This window comes from Lolium perenne, chromosome 3 (genome assembly GCF_019359855.2).
Source record: "Lolium perenne isolate Kyuss_39 chromosome 3, Kyuss_2.0, whole genome shotgun sequence".
In the NCBI taxonomy this organism is placed as follows: Eukaryota; Viridiplantae; Streptophyta; class Magnoliopsida; order Poales; family Poaceae; genus Lolium; species Lolium perenne.
In genome coordinates, this window is record NC_067246.2 from 316,660,486 (window position 1) to 316,673,117 (window position 12,632).

General features: G+C 48.6%; 3 protein-coding genes across 3 annotated transcripts; all 3 read left to right on the plus strand.

Moving 5' to 3' along the window:
* The first annotated feature begins 608 nt into the window (after positions 1 to 608).
* LOC127340310 (uncharacterized) lies at positions 609 to 1,319 on the plus strand. Its single transcript, XM_051366079.1, has one exon. It carries the CDS (start codon positions 609 to 611, stop codon positions 1,317 to 1,319), a length of 711 nt encoding a protein of 236 aa, XP_051222039.1.
* Positions 1,320 to 6,251: 4,932 nt separating this feature from the next.
* On the plus strand, positions 6,252 to 6,962 carry LOC127340311 (uncharacterized). The gene has a single exon (XM_051366080.1). It carries the CDS (start codon positions 6,252 to 6,254, stop codon positions 6,960 to 6,962), a length of 711 nt encoding a protein of 236 aa, XP_051222040.1.
* Positions 6,963 to 11,674: 4,712 nt separating this feature from the next.
* LOC127340312 (uncharacterized) lies at positions 11,675 to 12,394 on the plus strand. The gene has a single exon (XM_071827644.1). The coding sequence runs from the start codon at positions 11,675 to 11,677 to the stop codon at positions 12,392 to 12,394; it is 720 nt and encodes a 239-aa protein (XP_071683745.1).
* The last annotated feature ends 238 nt before the right edge of the window (positions 12,395 to 12,632 follow it).

Genomic DNA, 12,632 nt, shown 5'->3' on the forward strand with positions numbered 1-12,632 from the left:
GCCATTAACTTCGTTTGCGGAGCTGGGCGGCGGCCGCTCGGCAGCAGAGGCATCGCCATTAACGTGGCGCAGACTGCCGAAGCGACGCAGCGGCGCCAGGCGCTGGCGCGCTTGAGAAGACACATCGACGCAGGGTCGCAACCAGGCGGGCCCGACGAAACATCCGCCAGACGCGAGCGGACACTTCCGCGTCTGCGCAGCGTCCGCAGAGACGCATCCGAGGTGCATATTTGAGCCAGATTTGCATCGCCGCGGACGGCCCGATTAGTTTGCGTCGCTCCGCTGGAGGAGGGCCCAGACACATTTTCGATCCGGCGACGCAATTTGCATCGCCCGTTGTACATGCCCTAAGTGATCCACGGTTTAGAATAACAATACACGGGTCTGGCCTGTGCTTATAAGCTGACGATGGGCCGAGTGAAAACCTTTAAAATCTTATTAAGTTTCAGGCCATAGCCCATACGCGTGTGTGTGAACGGTTGAATGAATTGGCGTATCGCGTTCGGACTGGATTTCGAATTTCCAGCGCGACGACGGTAGTTGGCGCCACCCGCGAGAGCTATATATAGCAGCCACGGATGGAGTGACCAAGCAACGCAACGCCGCCAATGGCGACAACTAGATCCGCCACGGCTCCCCCAGTCGAGCACAGCATCGAGGTAGACACGATCTGCTTCTACGAGCACGCCGCCCCCGCCGGCCGATTTGCGGTGTGCGTGGCATGCTATCCGATGAGTTCCGTCGGCTTCTGCAGGCTCGGCGCCGCGCTGCCCCACGAATCGGTCATGCAACCCGGCGAGAACTCCCTGACGACGTTCCTCGTCGCTGACCCCGCCACGCTCCGGAGCGCCGCCGCCTGCCACGGCGCCCTGCGCGGGATGCTGGCGGCGCTCCCAGAGCTCCAGTCGCTGCGCCTCACGGAGGACGAGTGGGACGCTGTCGTGCCCGCGGATGTGGTGCCGGAGATCGTGGGCGTGGCGGGCCGTGCCAACGGCTTCATCTTCTGCTTCCATATGGGGGTGCACCGCCGGGTGATACACGACGAGCGGGGTCTCCTCATGGCGTGCAAGGAGTGGCGGCTGGCGGCATCGGCGCTGGGAGAGAAGGACTGCGGGATCTGCCTCGATGAACTGGAGCGAGAGTCCGCCGCGCAGATGACGGGCTGCGAGCACGCGTTCCACCGCCGGTGTATTTCCGAGTGGATCTCCAAGGCGACGTGCCCCATGTGCCGGCGCGACGTCTGGCGCCCTGCCCTGCCGGAGATCCTTGAACTGTCCTTCACCGGCGCGCCGGCTCAAGGCATGCCAGATATTGAGTAGTTCATTTCCAATCTCGTTTTTTGTTTCCCAGAAACAAAGATTGTAAGGCTGGCGTCACTCTTTGTTGCTGTTGAGGTCGATCTTGAGGAAACGTCGGAGGTGTAGCATCGTACACTGCATAATACATATCATGAATGTGTCTTGTTGGCCGGCCGGAGACAGTATCGACAAATATATCATTGGCTACATGCTTAGCTCTATGCGTTTTTTTTAATATTCTTCTTTAGTGTCTCAACCGATTTGCATCTAGAATTTTTCGATCCCAGTAATTCTGTCCAATATGTACACTAACAACAATCTCCTTGAGCTCTCATATGATTTTGGGGGAATCACTCTGACCGTGGAGTAGAGAGAATGAATAGAATGATTCATCTTTCTCCACAACTTGTCCGTATGTGGCGATGCCAGCGACAACGCCGGCACTATATGCCTGAGCCCAAGGTCACAGGGAAGCTGGCTGTGAAATTTCATGGATTCAGAGATGGTTGTCAAATTCAGAGATGGTTGTAAGATTGCCAACATGATCACTGGGAAAGACCCTGCGGGTGGGTGGGGATGGTGTCGTGCTATATTGCAGCTTTGTGGGCTAGAGTTAGCTAATGGGTAATACTAGTAGCATTTTTGTAGATAATACTTCTGTTTTTTTAGATGGATAACTTATGTGTTCTAGAAAATGGATAATTTGTGTATGTCTAATAGGAAAAAAGAGAGGTTCTGAATGAAGTCTAACAAATCTGGAATAAAAAAAGGTTTTTTTTTAGAGAAGTTTAAAAGTGGCTTAACATAAGTGCAGCCATGGCAATATACACCTTTATATATGCAAAAAAAACTGGATCCATTATCATAAAACTTATTTATTGGTGCATCGCACACCATTTCAGTGTGAAAACTGCGTGATTGCCTACTATATCACACATCCTTCCTAAGCGAAATCGTGCTCGATGGATTGACATAAATTCATTTAAATATGTGAGCATTGATACAAAGTTTGCAAATTTATAATATCCAAGGAGATTTTTACAAAGCGAGAGTTCCGCATCCGGTGAAAGCTGGAGTTCACATAGGGAACGGAGTTTCTGCACATAGGGTTTTATTGGAAAGCAAACATAAACAATATACTACAAAATACATCATTCACCCTATCTTTAGCACGTAGAAAATGAAAAATAATTTTTTAAAGAACGTTGGAAACTCTCTTTGGCGATGTTATTTACCATGGAACTATGGAACACCTATATGCAAAAAATGAACCCGATATCATGAAAAAAATGGTGCATCACACATTTTTTTTAGAACATTGTGTGATTGCCTCCTCCATCACACGGATGTTTTTAAGCAAAATCTTATGCGATTGAAATCATCATAAAGTCATTTAAATGGGTGAGCATAGATAATAAAAGCTTTCAAAATTCTAATAAGTGGGCATTATCCATCTAATATGGTCAAGTTTTTTTTAATAAAATTATAGTGGTACCATTTTCCACCATAATATTTATGTTTGCTTCACATAAAACCCCAATTTTTGCAAATAGAAAATGTAAAATGATTTTTACATACAAAACATGGAAGCTCAATTTGGTACTATTGTTTTTCCCATGGCAATATATACATGGTTGTGCAAATAACGGACCCATCAAAATAATTTGGTGCATCACACATAAGTTTTATGGAAGTAGGATGGCTGAATTAAGCGATACCACGATACCTCTGTAGGTGTTTTAAAATTTGGGGCCTATAAAAGCACAAATCTTGGTGGAATGTTTGGTTTTGCGGTGTACGGGCCACTCGCTCCTGTAACTCTTAGCGAGGTGATCTACAAGCGATCGATCTAACTCTTGCATGAACCGTTGGTCACTGGAGCTCACCCTCCTCGACCTATCACCCGCTCCTACGTGGAAGGTCTGTGCCTGTCGGCGGCTCCTCCAGACCTTCCTCCGAGAACCTCCCCTCCAGTTGCCACCGCTAGGGGCGTCGTCGGGCAAACCACGTGTGGTGCGGTGGCGATGGTTTTCCTTCGCCGTTGTTTGGCATGGTATAGGCAGGCATGTTCTCATACAAGCCTCGACCTGCACATCACCTGCTGCATCTCGCCGTCTCCGACAACGGAGCCTAGAGGTGCTCCTAGGCTAGGCCCATAGCATTATGATGCCGGGGGGGGGGGGGGGGGTGGTTGCCAGTTGGCTGTGGCGGATCTCATGATCTCACATCTAGTCTCGATGGCAATTTGGGGAGGCACAGCTGCCGGTGATAACCGAGCTCCGACTCCGATCATGCCGGGCGATTGTGGCGTACACGTGTCCTTACCTTGTAGAAAGCATCGACGTTGCAGTCGATGTCTCCTCACTCGTGCCGCTCCTGGTGAAACCCTAGATATGGGCATCCCGGGTCGGATAATGCTGATGTTGTCGACGTCTCTCCCCCGCACGGCGGCATTTTTTGGAGGAGTTGTTGGATGGTGGAGTCAATAGGTAGAGCGGTGTGCATACCTCGTCAACAATGGAGGTAGCTTCGGGTTGATCTTTGTATTCTCTTTGTAAGTATTTGTAGATTTGAATAATATTAATAAACAAGGTTGTATGCATCATTTGATGAAGGGGCGGGGGTTTCAACCTCCATTGAAAAAAGACGGAATTTTTAGTTTCATACCATGTGTGGTTTCCACCGACCCCTCACACCCTTTTACAAAAAGCGTGTGCGATACATCGCATAAATGTTTTCAAAGGGTATTTGGCTGTCTTATATCGCAAATAGTTTTTTCAGAAGGAATGTGATTTATAACACCCCCCCCCCCCCCCCCACACGGTTTACAAAATTTGCAATGGGTGGGTGGGGGAGCTTAAAATGCCTGACCTCTAGTAGTGTTAGTCTCATAACCATTTGTTATCACATCAAAACTCACTTAGGGAGACATGTATCCTTTCATTTCCACGTAGTCTATGTGCTGCCAAGAGTAGTGGTATTTGTTGTGTGTTGTTTGCAGAGGCTGGCTGTAAATGATATCTCTCGATATTAATATATTTTCTTTATCGATTTTTTTTGTTGTGTGTTAACCAAATTGGCATTGTTTAATTTGAATTTTTCAAGGTTATCGTAAGAAATCATCTATTGAAATATCCCTCGCTCAATATATGTTTATGGTGTGTGTCTTTGTAATTATGGAGAGGTGTGTGTAGGAAAACTTCTTGAGTGGCTAAGGATGGGAAAGAGTATATAAACCACACATGTTGAAGGAGCATCATGCCGCACATGGGTGAGGGAATTGGTTTGGCTCAACTAGCAGCGAGTAGTGTAAAATAAGTTGGATATGTGGCGCCCAGATGGAGGCACACTCAATATGTTGATGTTGTGGCGGTGAGACGTGCGGATACATATGTTAGCAACAAAATAGCATGAACATGAGTTGTTTTGTTGTATTTTCTAGCATTAAAACTAAAAGTAAAATCATGAATAACTAAAAATATCAATTCATATAATATAATAATTATTTTTTAAAATATTTCCTACCATCTAGTGTTTCATGTGTGCTAAATAGGGTGTTTATGCTATTTGTAAAATTCGAGCGCATATATGAAGTAATATGCATGTAAAAAAATCTTGAATAGTGTTCTATGGTCCATAAAAAAATTATGTATGGTGAATAATATGTTCATGTTTGCATAAAAAATCCAAAAAAAAAAATCCATAAATGGCTTTATAGGTTTTCTTGACAATTAATCGATTTGAAATTTTCTATAAACATTGTCCAACGTTTATTTAATATGCGGCATATATGTGCTTGCAAAAGATATCCATGTAACTTGAATAAAGTTAACAACATCTCACAAAAAAAGAGGATATGTAGCAGTGCTAAATATTCAAGCAGATATTACTATCAAAACAAATTATAATCGAGTTACCTCAACATTTTTGTACATGACGTATCACATGATACATGGAAACTTATGGAATATTATACAAAAAGAAAACAATACTGATAATTAAAACTGAGGTAAAAAAATATAAAATAATAAATAAACAAAATGTTGGAAAATCCCATAAGATGGAGATAAAAAAAATAGGGAAGCAAAAAATGAGAAATGTGAAAAGAGAGAAAATAACAAAAATCAATGAGCCGGCTCTAGAAAAATGAATTCGTTGGCTCATTGAAGAGTGAGAACACAGATACTAGTCCCATGCCTTGGTGCTATGGTGTCCATAATTTGATCACCATTTTTTTGAAAACCATTTGAAACTTTTGAATTGCAAATACACCAGAAAAAAAAGAGAGCTGAAAACCTGGTCACTGACTAGTGATAACCGTGTAGAACCTGAACGCGGTCCGTTTGGAATAACAACCAGATGGCCGGCCCTAGTTGGCTATGCAAAATATTACTACCTTCATTTCAAAGCTTACTCCATCCCAAAGCTTAAGGCTTATATTTTTTGAAACGTCAAAATAAGTAAAGTTAAACCAAATGTTTAGAAGAATATATTAAAAATATAATTTTGTAGATACCATACGAAAATATAATTTATTATCTATCTAATGATATTGATTTTGTATTTTGCATGTTAATATTTTTTGATAAAAATTTAGACAAATTTAACATAGTTTAATTTTCTAAAAATAACTGAGTATAAGCCTTAAGCTTTTGAGATAAAGGTGATATCATTTAAGTAATCCACGGTTTAGAATAACAGTACACGGGCCTGGCCCTGCTGGCATGTGCTTATAAGCTGACGATGGGCCGAGTGAAAACCTTTAAAATCTTATTAGTATACCAAGTTTCAGGCCATAGGCCCCATCCGCGTGTGTGTGAACGGATGAATGAATTGGCGCATCGCGTTCGGACTAAATTTCGAATTTCCAGCGCGACGCCGGTAGTTCGCGCCACCCGCGAGAGCTATATATAGCAGCCACGGATGGAGTGACCAAGCAACGCAACGCCGCCAATGGGGACAAGTAGATCCGCCACGGCTCCCCCAGTCGAGCACAGCATCGAGGTAGACACGATCTGCTTCTACGAGCAGGCCGCCCCCGCCGGCCGATTTGCGGTGTGCGTGGCATGCTATCCGATGAGTTCCATCGGCTTCTGCAGGCTCGGCGCCGCGCTGCCCCACGAATCGGTTCTGCAACCCGGCGAGAACTCCCTGACGACGTTCCTCGTCGCTGACCCCGCCACGCTCCGGAGCGCCGCCGCCTGCCACGGCGCCCTGCGCGAGATGCTGGCGGCGCTCCCAGAGCTCCAGTCCCTGCGCCTCGCGGAGGACGAGTGGGACGCCGTCGTGCCCGCGGATGTGGTGCCGGAGATCGTGGGCGCGGCGGGCCGTGCCAACGGCTTCGTCTTCTGCTTCCATATGGGGGTGCACCGCCGGGTGATACACGACGAGCGGGGTCTCCTCATGGCGTGCAAGGAGTGGCGGCTGGCGGCATCGGCGCTGGGAGAGAAGGACTGCGGGATCTGCCTCGATGAACTGGAGCGAGAGTCCGCCGTGCAGATGACTTGCTGCGAGCACGCGTTCCACCGCTGGTGCATTTCCGAGTGGATCACCAAGGCGACGTGCCCCATGTGCCGCCGCGACGTCTGGCGCCCTGCCGTGCCGGAGATCCTTGAACTGTCTTTCGCCGGCGCGCCGGCTCAAGGCATGCCAGATATTGAGTAGTTCAATCTCGTCTTTTTTCCCAGAAACCAAGATTGTAAGGCTGGCGTCATTATTTGTCGTTGTTGAGATCGATCTTGAAGAAACGTCGGGGGTATCATGAATGTATCTTGCCGGCCGGCCGGAGACAATATCAAATATATCACTGGCTACATGCTTAGCTCTATGCGTGTTTTTTTTCTTCTTCTTTAGTGTCAACCAATTTGCATCTACAATGTTTCGATCCCAGTAATTTTGTGCAATTTCCAATATGGGGAAGCTCCTTGAGGTCTCATATGATTTTGGGGAATCACTCTGACCATGCAACGCCGATGGAATCCTGCACAACCAGACAGCCACACTCCGATCTGATGGCGTGCAAGACGTAGAAGTCGACGGAGGAGAACAAAGTGGACAGCCAGACCCAAGGGACGATCTTGGAATACGAGAAGGTATCTATGCACCGCCCGATCGGGTGGGAGCACCGTCGTGAAGCTCCTAGGCTGCTCGCTTAGCTTCCTTGTTCCTTCCGCTGGGGATTCAGAGATGGTTGTAAGACTGCCAACATGATCAATGGGAAAGATCGTGCTATATTGCAGCTTTGTGCGCTAGGGTTAGCTACTTGTTAGCATTTTTGTTGATAATCTTCTGTTGTTCTAGATGGATATTCTATGTGCTCTAGAAAATGGATAATTTGTGTTTGTGTAATAGGAAAAAAGAGGGGTTCTGAAAAAAAGTATAACAAATGCTTGAATAAAAAGGGTTTTCTTAAGAGAAGTTTAAAAGTCGGTGAACATAAAAGTGCAGCCATGGAAATATACACCTCTATGAAAAAAATATGGATCCATTATCATAAAACTTATTTTTTTGGTGCATCACACACCATTTTAGTGTTAAATTGTGTGTGACTGCCTACAACATGACACATCCTTCTTAAGTGAAAACATGTTCGATTGATTGGCATAAAATCATTTAAATGGGTGAGGGTTGATAGAAAGCTTACAAATTTATACTAGCAAAGGAGATCTTTACAAAACGAGAATTCCTCCGGTGAAGGCTGGAGTCACATAGGGAAGGGAGTTTCTGCAGATGAAGATCGAGTCCATCCAACATGGTCTAGTTTTTTTTAATAAAAAGAGTGATGTCATTTTGCACTATATTGTTTATGTTTGCTTTCTAATAGAACACTATATTTGGCACTTAGAAAATGGAAAATAATTATTTTAAGAAGTTGGTAACTCTCTTTGTAGATGTTGTTTACCATGGAACTATGGAATTATAAACCTATATGCAAAAAAAAAATGAACCCGATATCATGAAAAACAAATTTGGTGCATCACACACCATTTTTGTTTTAAAACCTTGTGTGATTGCCTCCTGCATCACACGGATTTCTTTTTAAAAACTTATTCGGTTGAAATCGGCATAAAGTCAAAGCAGGTTACTATAGATAAAAAAAGCCTACAAATTCCTAATAAGTGGGCGTTATCGATCCAATATGGTTAAAAAAAATATTCTATAGTGGTACCATTTTGCACCATTTTGTTTATGTTTGCTTCACATAAAACCCTATTTTTGGCACATAGAAAATGTAGAATGATTTTTATATACAAAACATGGAAGCTCAATTTGGTACTAATGTTGTTTGCCATGGCAATGTACACCGTTGTGCGAATAATGGACCCATTATTATGAATTTATTTTTGGTGCATCAGTCACAATTTTTAATGGAATGTTTGGGTTTGTGGCATACGGGTCACCCGCTCCCTAACCACCCCTATGCAGCAGGTTTGTGCCCACCGCCGACTCCTCAAAACCCACCGCCGACTCCTCAAAACAGGCGATCGATATAGGTCTTGCATGTAGCTTTGGTTACCGGTGCTCACCCTCCTTGACCCATCAACCACCCCTATGCAGCAGGTTTGTGCCTACCGCCGACTCCTCAAAACCCTCCTCCTAGCACCTCTCCTCCAATTGCCGCCGCCAGGGGCATCGTCAGGCAAAGCCTGTGTGGCGTGGCGGTGCTTTTCCTCGACCGTTATTTAGGTCTCAGTGGCGGCGTTCACTTAGGCCCTCCATGCGGCAATGGTATGGGTGGTAGCAGTGAGGATGGCTAGACGATCTCGCGGCGGAAGGCAGCGTGAGGCAGTGGCAGGGTACATGTAGTCATATGCTCAGACGAGCCGCGATCTTCACATCACATGTTGTAGCTCGCTGTCTTTTTTTAGACGGAAGGCTCGAAATGATCCCAACTTTAATTAACGAATCCATCAACCGGCCAGGAGTTACACCAACACACACTCAAAACGCAAACCAAAAACTAACAACAAAAGACAACACAGAGGACGACCAAGCGCCAGGTTGAGGGAGCCCTGTCTTCTGTTGCACCGGAGCGAGCACGTTCTAGACCACGCCAACAAACCTCCTACACAACAACACATCGGCTCAAGGGGGACTCGACGACGGGCCAACAGCATAGCAGAACTTGAGGATCCAAAGGAGAGGGGGTCTTGTGGCGACACCTCCAAGAAGGTGCATGGCGCCCGAATGCGTCATCGTCATCGGCAGAGACCGAGGTCCTGCAAAGCTTTCACCCAGACCCTGAACCGCCACCCCCCGAGCTCGGGTTAGGTCCATACCAGAAGCACAACATCTTCCAATGGCATTGGGATAGGCACATCGGCCAAGACTACAACTAGACGCCGACCTAGCAAAGCCCCCCAAGGCACTAGGCGTGCCGTCAGCTACCGAGTCAAGGCCGTGTATAAGCAGCCAGGCTGACGAGGTAGAGGACTGGGAGACCAACGAGAGGTCAAAGGGTGATCCACAAGACACTACAAAAGAGGCTTGACCGAAGCGGGGCCACCAAGATTAGCAGGTTGAGGCGGAGGGACAAAATCCATCAAATTGATATGGAGGATCAACATCGGGACACCTTCAACAAGGGAACGACACCTGATAAGTGACGCCGTCACCGGCAATGGCAAGGCCATGCGTAGTTTTAGCCTAGATCCCATCGGGTCAAAATCTGGACGTCATCGCGAGGACGCACAACGAACATAATAGAATCGCTACCGCACCTCCAACCCAAGCCACACTAAAACCTAGCCCCAACTAAATTCACCCACAAGAAGGGCGCAAAAGCTGGTAGGCCAAGCCCGACCAGACCCGGAACGAGACGTCGCTCGACATTGTATTGGTGGCACCACGTTGGACACACCATCCCCAGCATGCCAACACCTGCGGCAGCGCGACCCAAGTAGATCGGAGGGAAAGACCGCAGTCGCACGAGCGGTTGCAGTACAGAACATGCTACCTACCCCTGCGAGCATGCGCCAGCTTAGGAACCCATCCCAGAAAAAGCGGCCAGGACGTCGCCCAGTGCAGCGTCTGAGTGTCGAGATCCCTCTGCAAGAACCAGGAAGACACCGACACCGACGGGCTACAATGATGCCAGATTCGCGAATGTGGCCACCCCCGCATTCGAGGGCTTCATCGCCCATCACAGTAGAAGGGAAATCCAGCCAGGCCCTGCCAGGCCCAGATCTGGGCCCACAAACCTAGATCTGGCTGGAACCCTAAGGCTCAAGCCCATGGCCGACGGCGGCCAGAGCAGCACCGTGGCCGCCGGATAAAGCCCACACAGCACCGGCCGGAAACCGATGCCGCAGCGCCCCCCACCATGAAGCCGTGACCCGCCCCAATGGGCCCGCCTGATGCGCGGGAGGAGGACGGCCAGAGGCGCGACGACGGGCGAAGAGGCGCCGCCGCGACCACACGCTTCGCCGTCCGCGACCTCAGCCGGAGTCAGTGCCGCCGCTCTTCAACGCTGCGAGGAAGGGGCCGCCCTGTCGGGCCTCCAAGCACGCAGAGAAGAGGAGCTCTGCCGCCGCCGGCACCGCGCAGGCTTTGCCCGGCAGCTCGCGCCGGCGGCGGTAGGGGAGGAGGGGGAGGCAGCGAGAGTTGGCTGGGGAGGAGGGGACGCCCCGGTCGCCTAGGGGTGGCAACGAGAGCGGTCTCGGGTATGGGTGTTCAGGTCCCGGTAGTTCACCGTCTCTGACGATGTTGCCCGGATGTTCTCCTGGGCTAGGCCCATAGCATTAGAATGCCGGGGATCCTGGCCCGGTGGCGGTGGTGACCTCCTTTTTTGTTGGAGGTGATCGATCAGTTGGTTGTGGCATCTCAGGATCCCACATCTTACTCCCTCAATTCCTAGATATAGGTCATATAGTTTTTTGAGAAAAAAATCCAGAATATAAGCCGTATTGTGTTGCACCATTTGTCTCGATAGTTTTTTAAGAAATTAGTTTATGTTTTCTTATCTTATGCAAAGTTCTCTATTTTCTCTTCAATTGTTCGGTGGTAATCTCCACAAAAACTGGTATGATTTTTTTCTCAATGTGCATTCATTAGTAGAGGTGCCAAAAACTATATGGGTTATATTAAGGAATGGCGGGAGTATCATTTAAGTCATCAACAGTTTAGAACAACAGTACACGGGCCTAGCCCATCTGGCCTGTGCTTATAAGCCGAAGATGGGCCGAGTGAAAATCCTTAAATCTTAGTACGCCAAGTTCAGGCCATAGCCCATCCGCGTGTATGTGAACGGTTGAACGAATTGGCGCATCGCGTTCGGACCAAATTTCGAATTTCCAGCGCGACGCCGGTAGTTCGCGCCAGCCGCCAGAGCTATATATAGCAGCCACGGAGTGACCAAGCAAGGCAACGCGGCCAATATGGCGGCCAATAGATCACGGCGCGCCACCACAGCTCCCCCAATCCAGCGCCGCATCAACGTGACAACGATCTGCTTCAAGGAGGAGGCCGCCCCCGCCGGCCAATTTGCGGTGCGCGTGGTGTGCTACGTGACGGCTTCCATCCAGTTCTGGAGGCTTGGTGCCTACCGGCCTCACGAATCGGATATGGAATCCTTCGGGGCCAGCACGACGACGTTCCTCGTCGCTGACCCCGCCCCGCTCCGGAGCGCCGCTGTCTGCCGCGGCGCCCTGCGCGGGATGCTGGCGGTGCTCCCACAGATCCGGTCGCTGCGCCTCAGGGAGGATGAGTGGAACGCCGTCGTGCCCGAGGATGTGGTGCCGGAGATCGTGGGTGCGGCGGGCCGGGGCACCGGCTTCACCTTCTGCTTCCATATGGGGGTGCACCGTCGGGTGATACACGACGAGCGGGGTCTCCTGATGGCGTGCAAAGAGTGGCGGCTGGCGTCAACGGCGTTCGGAGAGAAGGACTGTGGGATCTGCCTCGATGGACTGGAGCGAGAGTCCGCCGCGCAGATGACGGGCTGCGAGCACGCGTTCCACCGCCGGTGTATTTCCGAGTGGATCTCCAAGGCGACGTGCCCGATGTGCCGGCACGACGTCTGGCGCCCTGCCCTGCCGGAGATCCTTGAACTGTCCTTCGCCGGCGCGCCGGCTCAAGGCATGCCAGATATTGAGTAGCTCATTTCCAATCTCGTTTTTTTTTCAAGAAAAGATTGTAATGTTGCCGTCACTGTTCGTTGTTGTCGTTGTTGAGGTCTTGAGGAAACGTCGAAGGTGTAGCATCGTACTGCATAATGCATATCATGAATGTGTCTTGCTGGCCGGCCGGAGACAACATCAACAAATATATCATTGGTTATGCTTAGTTCTATATATGCGTTTTCTTCTTCTTCTTCTTCTTTGATGTCTCAAGCGA

Excerpts from the sequence above, each read along its gene's own strand:
- LOC127340310 (XM_051366079.1), top strand. The coding sequence starts at position 609 with ATGGCGACAACTAGATCCGCCACGGCTCCCCCAGTCGAGCACAGCATC.
- LOC127340311 (XM_051366080.1), top strand. The coding sequence starts at position 6,252 with ATGGGGACAAGTAGATCCGCCACGGCTCCCCCAGTCGAGCACAGCATC.
- LOC127340312 (XM_071827644.1), top strand. The coding sequence starts at position 11,675 with ATGGCGGCCAATAGATCACGGCGCGCCACCACAGCTCCCCCAATCCAG.